This window comes from Notolepis coatsorum (assembly GCF_963971535.1).
Source record: "Notolepis coatsorum genome assembly, chromosome: 11".
Taxonomy (NCBI): Eukaryota; Metazoa; Chordata; class Actinopteri; order Aulopiformes; family Paralepididae; genus Notolepis; species Notolepis coatsorum.
The window spans coordinates 28,865,518-28,885,691 of NC_140175.1; the positions used below are offsets into that span (position 1 = coordinate 28,865,518).

Below are 20,174 nucleotides of genomic sequence, written 5' to 3' on the forward strand. Positions count from 1 at the left end.
CAGGGCTGCCCCTCTCATAATGTGTTCAACAGTCTTACTATTTATTGTTCACGTGAATCCATTGATTGTATTGATTAGGCTAAAGTAGAGGATGAGGATATTTTCTCTCAGATCAGCTGTGATGATGTCAGAAAGTTGCACGGAAGAAAGTTGGTGTGTGTGTGTTTCCAGACGTTAACATTATTGGGCGAAAAAAGAAAAGCCTATTGTAATGACTGCTGTGTTGCAAACTTGTCATTCATCCGTGGTTTTGTTTTGGGACATCTGTAGTAAATGAGAGGGTATAGGAGGGGAGAAACAGCCCAGTGCTGCGGTTAAGATGCTCTGTTGTATTCATCATCTGAATTTGATGATGAAATCTAAATATTCTGAAATTCTAGTTTTATTGTGTTGTATTGATTGTATTGTATTGATTTTATTGTATTATATTGATTTGTGTGGAATAGTAGCCTATGCCTGTGGCAATGGCTAATGGGGATCCGAATAAACTAAACTAAACTGACGCTCTAACTCTGCCAATCATCCACCGATTGCAAACATTATTGGTCAGCGTTGTAGCCAATGAGTGTAGCTTTCCAATGATACCCCACGTGGGGGTGTGCGAATAAGGGATCTAGGTGAAAGGTGACAAGCAAAAACCAGAAGTGAATTCCGAATGAATTGAGGTGGATGAGGAAATGGAGAAATGGAGAGCCTTTTTCTTGGCACACGGTTTACCCGGATCTCTCTAGAAGACTAATTTCTGAATGGATTTTTATCAAATTTGGACCTGTACTACATAAGACTTCAGGCTATGTATTTGCAGTGTTTTCCAGCTTATACCTATTTTTATAAAACAAATATTGGAATATTGCAACTACTACAGAAAAACGTGAGTACACAAGTGCAAGTACAACTCAAGTTCAGCCCTATTACTCTATTCATTAGCACTAAAAGTGATTTTCCTTTATTGTGTAAGAAACTTCAGGATGTTATCTTTCAAAAGAGACCAGGTGCTATAAGGATAAAGTATAAAGATAAGCTTTGTAAAAAAAAGTATGCAGTCCTCAAGTTCAAGTAAAAAAAAATCAGCTTTTCTGGGTGCATGTTATGTAAGGGATAATGTATAGCTACGAGGTCATTGTCGCAAAATAATTGACCGACACAGAGTTTAAAATACAGAGGCGCCGCGCCGAGGTGTTTTAAACGTCCGTGAAGGTCAATTATTTTGCGACAATGACCTCGTATAGCTATACATTATCCCGCTTATTACATGGCTAACTTACTAACAATATACCTAATTCATTTTACATCGACAAGACGAGATCAAATGCAGACGCAGTTCTGTTCTGGCTCTGCTGTCATCGTCACACACACTCCGCTGTCAGTGCAGCCAGGTGTGTCTGGCTGCACTGATGCAGTGTGTCAGTGGGCTTTGATTTGTGAACAGCTGCGAAAAACAATAATCACCGGTGGTTATCGAAAAATAATTCACCGCTGTCAGGGGCTATTGACCAATCACAAGCAAGCATTTCGGCGAATGTGAAAACGCCATGTAATAAGTGGTTTTAACTAGTCACTGTAAATGAAGGGAAATCTCAGTGTCCCTCAAGTTTAAATAAAGTTTGAATGAATGAATGAACTTTCATGACCATCATTACACACACTGTACATTATAACATTACAATGGACTGTCTATATTCAATGTGTGTTTATTTAACGGTTACCATACAAACTACTGAATTAATGAAAAAGATGTGTAAATTACAAATAGAAATTTGGCCTGCATCAAATGTTTAGCATTACGTCACAAAGCTATACAACTAGACAGGTGGACGGACTGAAATGTTTGTTTACAGGGCAATTGGATTCAAGTAGGTTACAAGCCCAGCTTTTCATTCCAAAGTGCATTATTATGAAAGCACGTTATCTACCCTGAAAGCAGAGAGTTTCTTACCGCTTCTCCTCATATGACACAGAAACATATAGAAGTTGAACATGACTGCGGAAATCTGGGATGTCATTATTGTTGGTGCGGGACTGTCTGGACTAACCACTGCTCATTCGATAAGGAAACAAAATGCCAAGTTGAAAATACTGATATTGGAGGGAAAAGGTCTGTAACATTTACTGCAATAGAAATCTAATCATATCACATTTTACATTTTTGGTTTGGATTGTTTTTGATATGTTTCCATTCTTGAATGCAATCGTTTTTCTTCCATCTCTGCCTCCCAGATCGGGTTGGGGGGAGAACAGTGACCAAAGAAATACCAGCGTCCAGTGGAGTTGATCGGTGGGACTTTGGAGCTCAGTGGGTAGGCAGGTAAGGCTGATTGTTAAGTACAATGTAAGAGCAACACAGTCAGGGACGTGCACAGGACTTTAGAGGGGCAGGTGCTCAAAGGCTGAAAAGGGCACTATATCTATGTGTTGTCCGATTTTTAAGGGCCCTTTTCGGGCAGGGGGGGGCCCCCTTTTTATGCTTTTTGGGGGGTTTTGGTGACCAAATATTGAATATTGAACTATAATAATCAGTGCAGGAGCTCACTTATCCTTGAAAGACACTTTTATCACTGACTTAAAAGGCCCATACATCTCCATAAATGTTCAGGGGGTGGGGGGAATAAGTGCTTACCCTACAGACCCCAAGAAGTGCTGTATATTCTGTATTGTATGCATTTTTTATTCCAATCCCGATTTGTATTTGAGATTCACAAATCCCATCGGACTTGACTTCTTCATGTCCCTCAATGAGTGTAATACCAGCATTCAACTGTATGTGCCACAGCGGTTTCTATCATCATCATCATCACCACCCACGCTATGGATAAAATATAAAGGTCCGCGGAGAGGCGCTGAGGAGGCCGTGCAAACTCCAATGGAATATGGGGCATCTTTCTCTCTTTACCTAATATTTGTATTCTATCCTGACATTTTTCAGTTGGAGGGGCAGTCTATATGCGTAACGGTGAGGCTAAAAGGGCAGGTGCTAGAGCACCCCTTGGGCTCTATGTGTGCACGTGCCTGAACACAGTGGCAGGTATAATTAAAACCCTAGATGCCTTTTAGATTGAAAACAGCAGGATATAACAGATTGTTCTGATTGGTGTGAGAGCTGCGGGTGTTTGGGTCACTAACAGATAATAGGGACTCTTTAGGTTAATCATAAAGGATAACCACAAAACTGAGAAGGGGAAAATAAACAACAAAAGAACAACCTTTACAGGTGGAATGACTCAAAATGAGAGGAGTAGATATATAAGATATATATATAAAATAAATCAAGTCCAAAAAACAGGACTTAAACACTCAATGAAGAGGCATATAGAAAAAACTGGAATAAGCCACAAAGGCACCTCCTAAAATAGTTTATATAAAGAACTTAAAAAGCAATACACCTCCACTAAGGGAGTGTACAGTATGTTTAGTAGTGGCAGTTAATAAAGAAAAACCTAAAGGATACACTACAATAATAGGCTCAACTCAAAACAGCTTCTAAAAAACAAAGTGCTAAATAAAGCCAGTAGCCTAAAACAATAACAGCTACAATGAAAGGCTAAATGCTAAAACAGGGCATAAAACAGCACTTACACTTAATACTAGAGAGACAGCACAAAATATAATGAGAAAGCAGCTAACCCTGCAAGATTCAAACTTAAAATGTAAGGCCCAGCTTGATTGACAGCTGTCCATCACAGGAATAAATCCACAAAATCCAGTGATTGACAGCTGTCCATCACAGGACCACCAAAACCATGTAAAAACCATGACAATTGGAACACAGTTTGTGCATACCGCATACGGACGTTTTCTAATTAACAATAACATAGTATGTAATAGTAAGTAGTAAATATGTAGTAAAATAAAAGCAATTTGTCTCCTGGCTTATATTACTGTCAAGCTGTCTGCAGCAATATAAATAAATAGAGTTACATTGCCCATTAAATAATTGCACATATTCACCAGGCAGCAGCCACACAGAAGAAAAAACATGCCTACAACATTTAACAAATGCAAACACCATCTATTACACCAGGGGTGTCAAACTAATTTTCACAGAGGGCCACATCAGCATTATGGTTGCCCTCAAAGGGCCAAAGACCGTATAAATGTTAATGTAATGTAAAATAAATGTAGCTACACATTTACATATTGTTAAACATGGTGTTTCTGTATTTATTACTTATTCAAGTTATACATATTGCATATTCATTTGCATAAATGTAAAAATATATGTTAGCTTATGTTATTTTAACAAATAATTTTAGTTTATCAGAACCCCATATTACTCCACCAATCAATGATCAAACCATTCAAGTAAATAACAAAGAAGAATATCATCAAATACAAGCTATGACATTAAGTTTGTTCAAAACCTTTTTGTCACAGTCAAGAGGGGCAGAACTAACAACTGTGAGCTGCAAAGAACACGTGGGACAGATGTAGCAGATGTTACAAAAACAAATGGCTGCACACAACCTTGCAGAGGCCATACATCCAACTAATGGAAGATAGTTTAATTAACTTTAATTAACAGATTGCAGAATGGGTACAGTACAGTACAGCTCAATACACACAATTGTTAAGGGGATGCAGACCAGAGAAAGACTTTCGACTTGTTTACATCAGGGTCCCCCATTTTCAATTCGTAATGAAATTGCTATTATGTGTCTGCATGAACACACAACTGTAACTGTACTAAAAAATAACAAAATAAGGGTTGTCTCAGTTCACAACTATATTGGTCAAGTTTTGGGTGGGACTTGTTTGCGTCCCTACAGCTTCTTATTCAATTGAGCGAGATGCTCGGTTATGTCACACAGCCAGTTTGCATCTGACAGTTCAGACAATATTTCTTCAACCCTTTGTTACCTATTCCGCCTGGATCTTTTTTGTATTTTGGGCTGTAAAATTGTCAAAGAATGTCTGAGGAGTAAGTGCTTTTGGCTTTTTTCCTTTGTTACCTCAGATGTTCAACATACATGTATGTGTAAGAATGTGTAATAACTAAGGCTGTCAAAGTTAAAGCTTTATTAACGCATTAACCCACAATTATTTTAACACTGCTATTTTTTAACCCAATATTAATGTAAATTTTTTTTTTTTCTTTTTTTTTTACCTGCGCTCTTGGGGGGCCACATCAAATGACGTGGCGGGCCAGATTTGGCCCGCGGGCCGTGAGTTTGACACCTATGTATTACACCATCAATTAATTGTAATTACTGGTATCCAAACACACTCACACAACATACACAGAGATCATCCACTGTCTGCGGGAAAGAAAAAAAGAACAACTGTGTTGAGAAGTCATTAGCCTACCAAGGACACGTCACTAACCTACCAAGAACAAGTCACTAGTCGACCAAGAACAAGTCACTAGCCTACCAAGAACAAGTCACTAGTCTACCAAGGACGTGTCACTAGTCTACCAAGAACAAGTCACTAGTCTACCAAGAACAAGTCACTAGTCTACCAAGAACAAGTCACTAGTCTACCAAGAACAAGTCACTAGTCTACCAAGAACAAGTCACTAGTCTACCAAGAACAAGTCACTAGTCTACCAAGGACACGTCACTAGTCTACCAAGAACAAGTCACTAGTCTACCAAGAACAAGTCACTAGTCTACCAAGAACAAGTCACTAGTCTACCAAGGACACGTCACTAGTCTACCAAGAACAAGTCACTAGTCTACCAAGAACAAGTCACTAGTCTACCAAGAACAAGTCACTAGTCTACCAAGAACAAGTCACTAGTCTACCAAGAACAAGTCACTAGTCTACCAAGAACAAGTCACAAGTCTACCAAGAACAAGTCACTAGTCTACCAAGAACAAGTCACTAGTCTACCAAGAACAAGTCACTAGTCTACCAAGAACAACTCACTAGTCTACCAAGAACAAGTCACTAGTCGACCAAGAACAAGTCACTAGTCTACCAAGGACACGTCACTAGTCTACCAAGAACAAGTCACTAGTCTACCAAGAACAAGTCACTAGTCTACCAAGAACAAGTCACTAGTCTACCAAGAACAAGTCACTAGTCTACCAAGAACAAGTCACTAGTCTACCAAGAACAAGTCACTAGTCTACCAAGAACAAGTCACTAGTCTACCAAGAACAAGTCACTAGTCTACCAAGAACAAGTCACTAGTCTACCAAGGACACGTCACTAGTCTACCAAGGACAAGTCACTAGTCTACCAAGAACAAGTCACTAGTCTACCAAGAACAAGTCACTAGTCTACCAAGAACAACTCACTAGTCTACCAAGAACAAGTCACTAGTCTACCAAGAACAAGTCGTCTACCAAGAACAAGTCACTAGTCTACCAAGAACAAGTCACTAGTCTACCAAGAACAAGTCACTAGTCTACCAAGAACAAGTCACTAGTCTACCAAGAACAAGTCACTAGTCTACCAAGAACAAGTCACTAGTCTACCAAGAACAAGTCACTAGTCTACCAAGAACAAGTCACTAGTCTACCAAGAACAAGTCACTAGTCTACCAAGAACAAGTCACTAGTCTACCAAGAACAAGTCACTAGTCTACCAAGAACAAGTCACTAGCCTACCAAGAACAAGTCACTAGTCTACCAAGAACAAGTCACTAGTCTACCAAGAACAAGTCACTAGTCTACCAAGAACAAGTCACTAGTCTACCAAGAACAAGTCACTAGCCTACCAAGAACAAGTCACTAGTCTACCAAGAACAAGTCACTAGTCTACCAAGAACAAGTCACTAGTCTACCAAGAACAAGTCACTAGTCTACCAAGAACAAGTCACTAGTCTACCAAGAACAAGTCACTAGTCTACCAAGAACAAGTCACTAGCCTACCAAGAACACGTCACTAGTCTACCAAGAACAAGTCACTAGTCTACCAAGAACAAGTCACTAGTCTACCAAGAACAAGTCACTAGTCTACCAAGAACACATCACTAGTCTACCAAGAACAAGTCACTAGTCTACCAAGAACAAGTCACTAGTCTACCAAGAACAAGTCACTAGCCTACCAAGAACACGTCACTAGTCTACCAAGAACAAGTCACTAGTCTACCAAGAACAAGTCACTAGTCTACCAAGGACAAGTCACTAGTCTACCAAGAACAAGTTACTAGTCTACCAAGAACAAGTCACTAGTCTACCAAGAACAAGTCACTAGTCTACCAAGAACAAGTCACTAGTCTACCAAGAACAAGTCACTAGTCTACCAAGAACAAGTCACTAGTCTACCAAGAACAAGTCACTAGTCTACCAAGGACAAGTCACTAGTCTACCAAGAACAAGTCACTAGTCTACCAAGAACAAGTCACTAGTCTACCAAGAACAAGTCACTAGTCTACCAAGAACAAGTCACTAGTCTACCAAGAACAAGTCACTAGTCTACCAAGGACACGTCACTAGTCTACCAAGAACAAGTCACTAGTCTACCAAGAACAAGTCACTAGTCTACCAAGAACAAGTCACTAGTCTACCAAGAACAAGTCACTAGTCTACCAAGAACAAGTCACTAGTCTACCAAGAACAAGTCACTAGTCTACCAAGAACAAGTCACTAGTCTACCAAGAACAAGTCACTAGTCTACCAAGGACACGTCACTAGTCTACCAAGAACAAGTCACTAGTTTACCAAGAACAAGTCACTAGTCTACCAAGAACAAGTCACTAGTCTACCAAGAACAAGTCACTAGTCTACCAAGAACAAGTCACTAGTCTACCAAGAACAAGTCACTAGTCTACCAAGAACAAGTCACTAGTCTACCAAGAACAAGTCACTAGTCTACCAAGAACACGTCACTAGTCTACCAAGAACACGTCACTAGTCTACCAAGAACAAGTCACTAGTCTACAAGAACAAGTCACTAGTCTACCAAGAACAAGTCACTAGTTTACCAAGAACAAGTCACTAGTCTACCAAGAACAAGTCACTAGTCTACCAAGAACAAGTCACTAGTCTACCAAGAACAAGTCACTAGTTGACCAAGAACAAGTCACTAGTCTACCAAGAACAAGTCACTAGTCTACCAAGAACAAGTCACTAGTCTACCAAGAACAAGTCACTAGTCTACCAAGAACAAGTCACTAGTTGACCAAGAACAAGTCACTAGTCTACCAAGAACACATCACTAGTCTACCAAGAACAAGTCACTAGTCGACCAAGAACATGTCACTAGTCTACCAAGGACAAGTCACTAGTCTACCAAGAACAAGTCACTAGTCTACCAAGAACAAGTCACTAGTTTACCAAGAACAAGTCACTAGTCTACCAAGAACAAGTCACTAGTCTACCAAGAACAAGTCACTAGTCTACCAAGAACAAGTCACTAGTTGACCAAGAACAAGTCACTAGTCTACCAAGAACATGTCACTAGTCTACCAAGAACATGTCACTAGTCTACCAAGGACACGTCACTAGTCTACCAAGGACAAGTCACTAGTCTACCAAGAACAAGTCACTAGTCTACCAAGAACAAGTCACTAGTCTACCAAGAACAAGTCACTAGTCTACCAAGAACAAGTCACTAGTCTACCAAGAACATGTCACTAGTCTACCAAGGACAAGTCACTAGTCTACCAAGAACAAGTCACTAGTCTACCAAGAACAAGTCACTAGTCTACCAAGAACAAGTCACTAGTCTACCAAGGACAAGTCACTAGTCTACCAAGAACAAGTCACTAGTCTACCAAGAACAAGTCACTAGTCTACCAAGAACAAGTCACTAGTCTACCAAGAACAAGTCACTAGTCTACCAAGAACAAGTCACTAGTCTACCAAGAACAAGTCACTAGTCTACCAAGAACAAGTCACTAGTCTACCAAGAACAAGTCACTAGTCTACCAAGGACACGTAACTAGTCTACCAAGAACAAGTCACTAGTCTACCAAGAACAAGTCACTAGTCTACCAAGAACAAGTCACTAGTCTACCAAGTCTAACGCCCTAAAGACACTTGTTAATGATGAATAGGCTTCACTTTAGATTGGCCCCCACGATAGCATCTGCAAATGATTTATAGATGTTTTATGAAAGTCTTAACAAATCATTTGTTGAACATGAAAAATAAATAGTATAGTCGTTTTTTCATATCCATTTTTCAAAGCATCTACAAATGTGTTACTACACATTAAACAACATTATTTAATGATGAACAAATCAAGTACAAACAATGTTGATAATGAGTTATAAATAATGTAGAACTAATCTGTAAATGTAATACAAATATAGTTATAAATGATTTAATAATCATTTATGAATGTATATAAATGGTTTGTTCATGATTAGTTCATTATCCACTAATGCGTTATAAATACTTTGTAAATGGTATACAAATATAGTTATAAATGATTTAATAATCATTTATGAATGTATATAAATGGTTTGTTCATGATTAGTTCATTATCTACAAATACCTTATACATGTATTATAACAGGGTGTTATTATAAAGTGCTACCGAGTTCATTGATACCTCCCATAAGTCTCTTTGACGAATGGTTAATAAGCTATGAAAGGGGGCATTTCAATCGACAATGATGGAAATTAATTCATAAATGTTTTTAAGTGCATAGGTATATGATGATATTATGTATGATATGATACATTTATTTATATTGCGCCCCTCAACCAATAGTCACATCGGCAGATTTGACTGTTTGATCTGAGGGATCTGGAGCTGGCTGATTGGACAATTGACAATAGTATAGGTATAGGTTGACAATAGGTATAGGTTCACTATGGCATGTCCATGTTAGACAGACGCACATACAGACAGACCGGACTGATCTCCCCATGGCCTAGTGGAGATACAAAAGTGGCTTATCCCATGTGCCCTAGTGTGAAGATTATAGGCTAACAAGCTAATTATTTCAGGGCACTCAAGCCTACAGTGCGGAATCAATGACACATAGTTTTAGCTGTTTCATACCCTAAATATAGGAAATGCTGCTTTGTGCAGAGGACCTTCAAGGGTATGATAAGTGCCAGGAATGTCAGAGGAGCGAGAGAAATGGGGACAAGAGTTGTATTACTAGGTTGGTTGTGAAGCTTCACTCAGACGGGAATCATTACAAATCCACTTACTGACTGACACACTCTCTCGCAGACACAGACTGGGAATGAATACAAAAATTGCTATTGATTCGGCGGCACCCAAATAGTTACCTGTGCCTGCCTGCCATTGTGGAGCCTGCTCACCACTTAGGAGGAGAATACACGCCTGTGTGCCTTCAGAACCCTGCTGCAAATGAGTGGCAAGCTCTGATCCATTGTCCTTTTGGGAACCTGTAAAAGGTTTAAAAGGTTTTTACAAAACATGAAACTAGTTGATATTCTGCTCTGTTTTGTTTACAGCCATTATAGAAGTGGTTGTGGAACAGCGGGTTATTTTGTCAAATAGTCAAAGGACCGGAGGCTACTGGAGATGATAAAGGAGGAAGCCGACTGGTATAAAAACGACGTGTATGAAAATAGTTCGACAGGACACAGAAAAGAGATGGATTACAGACCTTGAATAAAGTACTCAAGGCCACCGAATAGGTCAGGTTTAAACCCCTATAAAGACAGACAAAAAAGCAGAGTGTTTTATATCATATTATTTAGGGGAACCTACCCTGCATCTCTGCTGCAGTTCAATGTGTTTTATATCAGATGCTTCAGGGGAACCTACTCTTGTTTTTCTGCTGCAGTTCAAAGTGTTTTATATCATATGATTCAGGGGAACCTATACCCTGTTTTTCTGCTGCATTTCAACATCACCTTTATGCGCTGCCTTTGTGTGAGCAGGCCATATTTGAAAAAAAAAGGATTTCATTGAATAACTTCATTGTCAACTGGATTTATTTAGTTTTTTCAATGTAGAAATGTGTGTAGTACAAATACACCCTTTCCTTATCGAGTAGCTCCTTGTATACTGTAATAACAATTACAAATACAATAATAGTAAAATATGACATTTGCATATTTGACTGCAACAGAAAGAAAGGGCAGGTTCCCCAGAATCATATTATGTAAAGAATTACCTTGAATAGAACTGCACGGTTTTGGTCCACACTTGCATGGGACTAATATAGATTGGACATTTGGTGTAAAGGTGAGAGTCTGTGGTTCCAGTGAGCCCAGTTTCATTCATATATCTTGCGGTGAGAAGAGAATGAGAAGAGAATGGTGGAATGAACTACCCACCACAGTCAGGACAGCCAAAACCGGTCCAATCGACTAAAGACACACTTCTTCAACCAATATCTGAAATAATAAAAAAAAAAAATTAATTACTATTATTATTATTATTTTTAAACCTTACTGTCATGCACTTGTCCTAATATACTAACCTACACTGTAGCACTCAACACTTTGATGAACATTGTTACTCAGCTGATAGAGCTGTGCCCTTCCTGAGGACTTGTCGTACAGAACTTGGAAGTCGCTTTGGATAAAAGTGTCAGCTAAATGACAAAAAAAAATTAAGAGAAAACAGTGCTTTGAACTGACGCTGATAACAATGTTTAGGGGCGCCCCGACCATTTATTATTTTGGGGAAAAGCCGGCTATAGATAGGACTTTTATTTGTAACGTGGGCCCACTGTCATTTTTGTTTGAGTGTGATAATAACGTGTGTTCTTTTATAAAATTCCCATTCAGTAGCCCCTTTATCCTTCTCCCTCTTCCTCCCCTCTCTCCCCACCTACGGAGAAGCGGAACAGTATATAGACCCTTAAAGGGAAGGTGTTATTACTGTGTCTAGCCCAGTGTGGGAAGCACTTTAGTCTGACATATGGAGTGAGAGCACTAGGTGTCCAGGGCGGAAATAACGTTAATCATTGTGTAATCAATTGTAACTTGCCTCAGACTTCAGTAAAGAGAACTGAATGGGAGCACTGTGTGTGTGTCTGTTAAAGGCCAACTTGCAGGTTGTATTTTTGTTCAATAAACAATGTGGACTAGGCCAACGGTGACTTTCATGAAGAAGAAAAAAAAATATTGAAATTTACGCAGTTTTAGCGTTTTTATCAAACATTTTGTCTGCCCAACACAATCACCACGCACGTGGATATTTTAATCAATGGTTCAAAACGTGCACGTGTAATCGAAATGATGTCGTCACGGAAGGTGCAGGGCACCTGAGAGTCACACACACACAGAGAGTCTGAGAGTCACAGGCAGGTAGTGGCCGGAAGCAGAGAGCCTTGCTACTACTAGCCGAGGAGTAATGAATGAAAATGTATCTGTTTCACTTAACAACACTATTGCTCCTTTATCAGAGCCATCCATCTCTAAAGCTAACAACTATTTGTAAAAGCCACAACCATATTACCATATTTGTACTAATGAAAATCATTGTGTCGTTACTCGTTGTACATATTGTGTATACACCGTTAGAAGCTAGCTAAGTTAGCTAACGTAGCTTAGCTTAGCTTGGTAGACGAAACTCATAACATCACCCAATTTAAAATAATAATAATAATAATAACTTTATTTGTATAGCACTTTTCATACAGAGGTTGCAGTTCAAAGTGCTTCACAACAGTAAAAAATACAGGCATAAGCGAGCATAAAAAAGATAGACAGGTGGCAAGGTATGGTAAATCACAGTGTTTCACATTAGGATCTAGCATCCCAATAGGCTCTCTGCTTACAGTTTTCAGTAATACAAATAATAAAAATAGTCTAAAATTATTCAGTTTAAAAATAATAAATTATAAAATAGAACGGACATACAACAGGGTATTTAACATACAACGGCAGTGGATCAGTAAGAAGTAAAAAGTGTGATAAAATAGTTCTCTTCATACAGGAGTAGGAGGTAGTCAGATACAATTAGCATAGAACCGACACATGAATTTGATAGGCAGTGGATAAAAGTAGGCAGGGTAAGAATAGTGCAGGTAAGTACAATTTGTGTCAGGATATCCCTGATGTTTCATTGAAATGCCTGAGCAAAGAGATAGGTTTTAAGCTGTCTTTTGATTATGTCTAGCGAGTTGGCTTCCCTGATGTTTTGGGGTAGTTTGTTCCACAGTTTTGGGGCATAGTTTATAAAGGCTGCATTACCGATCCTCTTTTGACTGTTTCTGGGAGCCTCTAGTAGTCCAGCAGCTGATGAATGAATGAATGAATGAAAAACTTTATTAACAGATTGCAGAATGGGTACAGTGCAGTACAGCTCAATACATACAATTGTTAAGGGGATGCAGACCAGAGAAAGACTTTCGACTTGTTTACACCAGGGTCCCCCATTTCCAATTCATCGTAACATATATGACATACATGACATACAGATAGACAGTACTGCTACATCTATACATTTATGACATACCAGATTTGCAATTACAGTACTGTATTTGTGATACAAAAAGAGTCCAGAAAGAAAAGAGTATATACATTAGGCGTAGAAACTGTACATTGGATTGGGTAGGTGGGGGTGGGACTGTACATTGGAGGTGGTTGGGGGGGGGGGGGGGGGTAGGAGTGGGGGGGGGGGGGGGGGGGGGGGTGTTGGGTAGGAGTGGGGGGGGGGGGGTTGGGTAGGAGGGGTGGGTGGGGGACACTGTATAACTGTACAAACAACACTGTACATTGGATTATGGGACTGTACATTGGACTGTACATTGGAGGTGGTTGGGTGGGTGGGGGGGGGGGTGGGTAGGAGGGGTGGGTGGGGGACACTGTACAACTGTACAAACAACACTGTACATTGGATTATTGACAAGACCATACTTGGTAATTTACTGTACATTGGCGGGGGTTGTGTTCGGACATTTACAGGGGCCAGTTTCGAGTTGCAGTCTCCCTTAGGTGTTTTTTGAGAGTGTTTTTGAAAGTGGGTAGTGATTCACATTCCTTTACAGCTTTGGGTAGGGCGTTCCACATTGATGTGGCATAATTGCGAAACGTGTTTAGTCCCTTGTTTGAGCCGAATCTGGGTTTAACATGATTTGTGGAGCTCCCTCTGGTGTTGTGATCGTGGTATTCACTGACCTTTGGGAAGTATTTAGTCATGTACATGGGTACCTTGGTCGTGTAGTGTATCTTGTAGACCAGGCCCATTGCAAGTTGCTGTACTCTGTCGTCTACTCTAAGCCATCCTAGGTTGTCAAAGTGGGCAGGGGTGAGGTGGGTTCTAGGAGTAAGGTCAAGCAGTAGTCTGACCAGTTTGTTTTGAGATGTTTGTAATTTTGTTTTTAGCGCCTTTGAGGTGCTTTGGTACCATGAGGTGCAAGCATAGTCGTAGTACCCTTGAATGAGTGCTCCTGCTAGAGTCTTCAGGGTATTCTTGTTTACCAGTGAGGAGATCCGGTACAAGAAACGAGTTCGTTGGTTGACTTTTTTTATTACATTGGATGCCATTTTGTCACAGGAAAGATTTGCCTCTAGGATGGAACCCAGGTAGGTAATATCTTCTTTCCTTGTGACAATATTGATGATCGCAGTGTTCTTGCTGGTGTGTAATTTATTAGAGTGTTGGTGATGTAGCTAGGTCCCTGTCCATTTAGAGCTTTGTATGTAAGGAGAAGGACCTTAAAGTCAATTCTAAATGTTACAGGAAGCCAGTGTAAAGTAGCTAAGACTGGACTAATGTGCTCTCTCCTTTTGGTTCTAGTTAGCAGTCGGGCTGCGGAGTTTTGGATAAGCTGAAGCCTCTCTGTGGTTTTCTTAGGGAGACCTGTGAAAAGTGCATTACAGTAGTCTAACCGGCTAGATATGAATGCATGAATTAGCTTCTCAGCATCGTTCTGATTAATAAATGGTCGTACTTTTGCTATATTTCTGAGATGGAAGAACAATGTTTTCGTTAATTTGCTAATATGAGAATTGAAGTTCAGTTCTGAATTTATGATAACCCCAAGACTAGTGACCTCAGATTTGATCCAAGGGGTTAGTCCTCCCAGGTTCTTTATTAACGTTTCTTTTTTAGTTTTGGGGCAGATAATTAGAATTTCAGTTTTGTTCTCGTTTAGTTTCAGGAAGTTCTTACTCATCCATTTATTTATTTATTGCCAGTAAGCAGTCTGTAATGGAGCTAATCGCTGTATCATTTGGTTCAGCAGATATGTACAGTTGTGTATCATCCGCATAGCTATGGAAATCTACATTATGTTCTCTGATGATATCACCCAGCGGTAACATGTAAAGGGAGAAGAGTAAAGGACCTAAGCAACTCCCTTGTGCAACTCCATAGTTGTTGTCGTATATATCAGACATGTGCTCTCTTAGTCTAACATAGAATTTCCTCCCTCTGATGTATGTTTTGAACCAGCCTAGCACATGTTCTGAGAAACCGACAAGGTTTTCAAGACGATCGATTAGAATATCGTGATCGATTGTATCAAATGCTGCACTGAGATCTAGCAGGCTAAGGATGGAGATCTTATTCTCGTCAGAGTTTAGCCTGAGGTCACTGATTATTTTGGTGAGGGCAGTTTCAGTGCTATGATATTTTCTGAATCCCGACTGAAATTCTTCTAAGATGTTGTTTTCTTCAAGAAAGGAATTTATTTGAACTGAAACTATCTTTTCAAGTACTTTGCTAATGAATGGTAGGTTGGATATTGGACGATAATTTGCCATTTCATTACTATCCAAGTTAGGTTTTTTTAGTAATGGCTTTACAACTGCTGTTTTAAAGGCATCTGGGAAAATACCAGTTCTAAGGGAAGTGTTTATGATATCTAGCACAGGGCTTGAAACACTATTAAACACCCGTTTGAAGAAAGCTATAGGTATAGGGTCAATGTCTGAGGTGGAGGAGTTACATTCTGAGACAGTTTTGCAGAGTACATCTAATGTGATGCATGTGAATCTTCTCATGGTTACATTGCACGGTTTGCTGCAATCAGCTTTATTTCCATCATGAGTAATGCTGGCCCTGATCAAGGTTCTTTTGTTGTTAAAGAATAGTGCAAGTTCTTCACACTTAACCGCTGATGACTGAGGAGGTGTAGGGGCAGTGTTGAGTAGTAGATTAATAGTGGAAAAAAGGATTCTGGAGTTTCCAGCGTTTTCTGTAATGATTTTAGAGAAGTAATCTTTCTTGCTAAGCGGATGGTTTTATTATTTAAGCATTACATCACACGCAGGAGTGGTTTGTGACCAATAAACCATGCCTAGGGGTGGTTGTTAGGCCCGAGGCGCAGCCGAGGGTCGTTAGACCCCCCTAGGCATGGTTTATTGGTCACAAATCACGACTGCACGTGGTGTAAAGCTTTTATACAACTGCCAGATTCATCCAACCTTATTTCTATACAATAAACACACATTAATCGAAGATTTATTGAAAAAACCATCCGCCAGAAAAAGTAGTTCCCACAACTCCATGTGGAAGCAGCTTGAAGTGCATCCAACCAAACTAACACATCCAACTGTGTATTATTGGAATGATTGAGAGAAGTTGCCTCATGTGGAAGCAGCTTGAAGTGCATCCAACCAACTAACACATCCAACTGTGTATTATTGGAATGATTGATTGAAAATTTTATTACCAGATGCAGAATGGGTACAATACAATACGGCTCAATACACACAATTATAAAGTAGGTAAAACAAATTAAAACGTTTTCTTTGCCCTATAGGAAAAAAACGTTTTCTTCGCCCTATTTTTTTATTTATTTCTTTTAGCCTAAACTTAACCAGTTGGAAACCAGGGGTACAGTAATAAAATTAGCAATCAACCAATCAATCAATTCAATAGACCATGCTCACTTAAAACAGCGCTGCTTCTCTCTCAGTCTGACTCCCCCGCTGTTGCAGACAGGAGTGTGTGTGTGTGTGTGTGTGTGCGTGTGTGTGTGTGTGTGTGTGTGTCACAGTGTGTGTGTGCGTGTGCGTGTATGTGTGTGTGTGTGTGTGTGTGTGTGTGTGTGTGTATGTGTGTGTGTGTGTTTGTGGGTACGCCAGCGTCAAGTGAGAGAGAACGCTGCAGTCAGTAGAAAGTAGGAAGGAAGAAATTTAAATCAATCAATTAATCTATCAATCAATCCGCGATTTTTCTTTTGTTCTAGATTGAGTCAAGACCCATCAATTACATCATCCAACATTGTTTAAACGACTAAGACATTCGCTGTGACAGAATCGCTTGATATTTAGTCGTTTAGTCGCCATTAACATATCCATTTGTAAATATTATTGGCCACCTTCTTGTGATCCGGCGGAGTGATGTGATGTGGGTCGGTTGTGGGCGGGTCCTGGGCCAGCAGCGTGGATTGTTGCCAATAAAGACGTGTAAAATGACTGTTTCAGCCAATCAGAATCGAGAAATTTGCATGCCGTTGTATAAAAGCAGTTAAAGCATCTTTGTATATATCACAGCATATGGTGGTTTTTGTTTTTCTCCATTTTCGCTCTGCTGCACGACATTTCCTTTTTTCTTTGTTGACCACATTATAGTTCAGCCAGGGCGAGGCTCTGGTTTTCTTTTTTTTTCATTTTTAGTGGGGCGACAGAATCTAATACAGATGACAGTGCATCATTGAGATTTTATACCATTTCATTTAGAGAGCTGTCATGATTGTGTGGTTCATGTAGTCTGATAAGATTAATGAACTTTGATTCAGCCTTGTCGTTTAGGAGCCTCTTTTGAACTATGATTTCTTTTTTTGTTTTAGTAAGGGTTATTTGAGTATCAAAAAATATACAGTGATGGTCGGAGACAGGTAATTCAGTTATTGAGACATTTGTTATGCTTAGCCCAGTTGTTGTTATAACTAAGTCTAATGTATTTCCAAGCTTGTGGGTTGCATTTGTTATATGTTGTGTTCAGTGGTGCAGTCGTAATATGGGAACTGGTTACACGCCACGCGCACGCGCGCTCCCGCGCACGCGCATACAGTACATGTTCCCTCAGTTGCGCACAGAACAGATGATTATTATGCATAACAATGGAGATCAAGCAGCCCCCCACCTTCTCGTAGGTTCCTATTATTATGCAAAGTCTAGGTGAGAAGTGCCGGCCGCCGGCCGGGTAGCTTTCTACAACGGCCGGGTACTTATCATTGCGCGCACTTCTGCCCTGAGTGACTACTAATAACACGCCGTGTAACCGCGTGTGTGCACGACTGCACCCCTGGTTGTGTTAGATCAAAGCTATCCAGTAGATTTTCTAGCTCTATAGTTTTGGAGTCTGTTTTCTTATTAAAATGGATGTTCAAGTCTCCATTTAGGATCACCTTATCATATCCGGTAACACATAATGAGATCAGTTCAGAGAGCTCCTGTATAAATATTGGTGAGTGTCTGGGCGGTCGGTATATTGTGACGATAATGGTTGATTCTGTTTTGAGCTCAATGGCAAGATATTCCATCGACATGAACTCGCCTAGTTCCGTGATTCTAAACAAGAGTTTTGAGGAGAAAATGGCTGCCACTCCCCCCCCCCCCCCCCCCCCCCCCCCCCTTCTATTTTTTCTGGGTATTTGATAAAAAATATAGTCTGGTGGAGAAGCCTCTATCATTATTGATGTAGCTGTGTCATTATTGAGCCATGTCTCTACTAGGCAGATGCAATCTAAGTTATTTTCTTTAATCAGATCATTTACTAAAAACAAATTTATTATTCAGTGATCTGACATTTAGGAGGGCTAATTTTATTTGTTGGACTTCTTTAGAGGAGGTCTGCTTTGGCTTGACCTTGATGGCTTTGAGGTTAATATCAGGTGAACGCATTGATGGTGTAAAACTTTTATAGGTTTTACCATGCCATTGGCTGGTTAAGATTACCGGTATGTTTTGAAAGATGGCATGGTGTTTGTACTATTCATTTAATACCCTTTTTGGTGCTAGCAGACTGTCCATCTCCTCTAGTGCGTTGTTGGGTCGCATATGCTGTTCAGCATGATGAGCTGATTTGATTAGCTCTCTCTGGGACATTTGATCAAGCGGGTTGCTGGTGGCCATGATGGCCTTGTCTGGGGACAGGACGCTTTGTGCTCATGCTTGTATCATGAGTTTGATGCCCTTGGAAGTCACTAAGGCATGACGTATGTTTGCTGCTAGAAGCCTCGAACCAAGGCGGTTTGGGAAGAATCCATTCCTCTGAAAGCATTCAGGATTATTCCAGAACACATTAAAATTGTCAATGAAATTCAGTCCATGTGTAAGACAGGCAGATTCTAACCATGAATTAAAATTTAGGAGTCGACTAAAGGCTTCTTGTCCTCTGCGATAGCATGCAATTGGTCCACTGATGGATACATCCTGATATTTGTCTAGTGTGTTCATTAATCAAATGAAATCCTCTTTCAATGTCTCTGTGCCCGTTTTCCTTCGCAGGATGTCAAACGATCCAGAGTGAATGACAATTTTTGTTATGTCTGGCCCGATGAGTGTTGGAAGTCTTTCGGCCAGCTCTTTCACAGATGTGTTGTCTAGACATATATTTTCGGTGTTTGCCATCTCCACATACCTTGTTGTGGAATCTCCAATCAGTATGCAGTCTGTTTTCTGTGTGAGGTTAGCATTTTTCTTTCCAACAGTTTTGGGGCCGCTTGTTTTTGGATTAGGCCTAGTCTGCCGGTTCTTACCACAGTCCTGTGGCCTTGGTGAAGCCTCGCTAGCTGTACCACTAGCCTTCTCAATAGCCGGCATGTTAACGCTGGTCTCGTACCTTCGGTGTCGGCTACCGCAACGTTCTCCTCGGCGCATGGTAGTCTCTTCGCTGTTAGCCGTTAGCTCAGTCTGGGTCGTGTTTGCTAGCCGTGTCGCTCGTGGCTCTGTTTTCCTCGTCGTCTCGTTGTTAGCGTGTCCTCCGATGTGCCGGCTGTTAGCTTCGCTAGCATTAGCGTGAGCTCCGGCATGCCAGCTGTTTGCTTCGCTAGTGTTAGCGTGAGCTCCGGTATTCCTGCTATTAGCGTCGTTAGCGTGAGCTCCGTTCCGCTCGCTGTTTGCTTCGCTAGCGTCGTTAGCCACGCTTCTAAGTCTCTTTGCTTTGGGTGTTGATATGCGTGTTTCCGAGAGTAGGTTGAAACTATTTCCTGGCGGTACCGGGGGTGAGGTAATAGTCGTGTTCCTGTTTAGTTTATTTCTCTTTTTATCCTTGACGGTGGTCCACTGCTTTGGTCTAGCTCCTTGCTTGTGCCAGGGACCGTCTTTTGGGTGGTGCTGTTCTGTAGCTAGCCTAGGCCAGGTCTCAATCATGGTATTGTTGGCTATATTTGTAGTAGCTTCAAAAATAGAGTCATTGAGTCGCTCATCCTGTTGGATTTGGTGCAG

At 40.4% G+C, this 20,174-nt stretch overlaps 1 protein-coding gene across 1 annotated transcript in view; it reads left to right on the plus strand.

Annotated features, from left to right (window-relative positions):
* Positions 1–1,977: 1,977 nt before the first annotated feature.
* The window catches only part of LOC311237082 (putative flavin-containing monoamine oxidase A), a gene marked incomplete at both ends in the record, with an annotated part of 183,954 nt that continues 165,757 nt past the window's right edge, over positions 1,978–20,174 (plus strand). Inside the window, 2 exons of the mRNA XM_084324888.1 lie at positions 1,978–2,095; positions 2,218–2,305. Coding sequence (XP_084181014.1) covers positions 1,978–2,095; positions 2,218–2,305 — 206 coding nt within the window. The remainder of the gene's footprint in view (positions 2,096–2,217; positions 2,306–20,174) is intronic.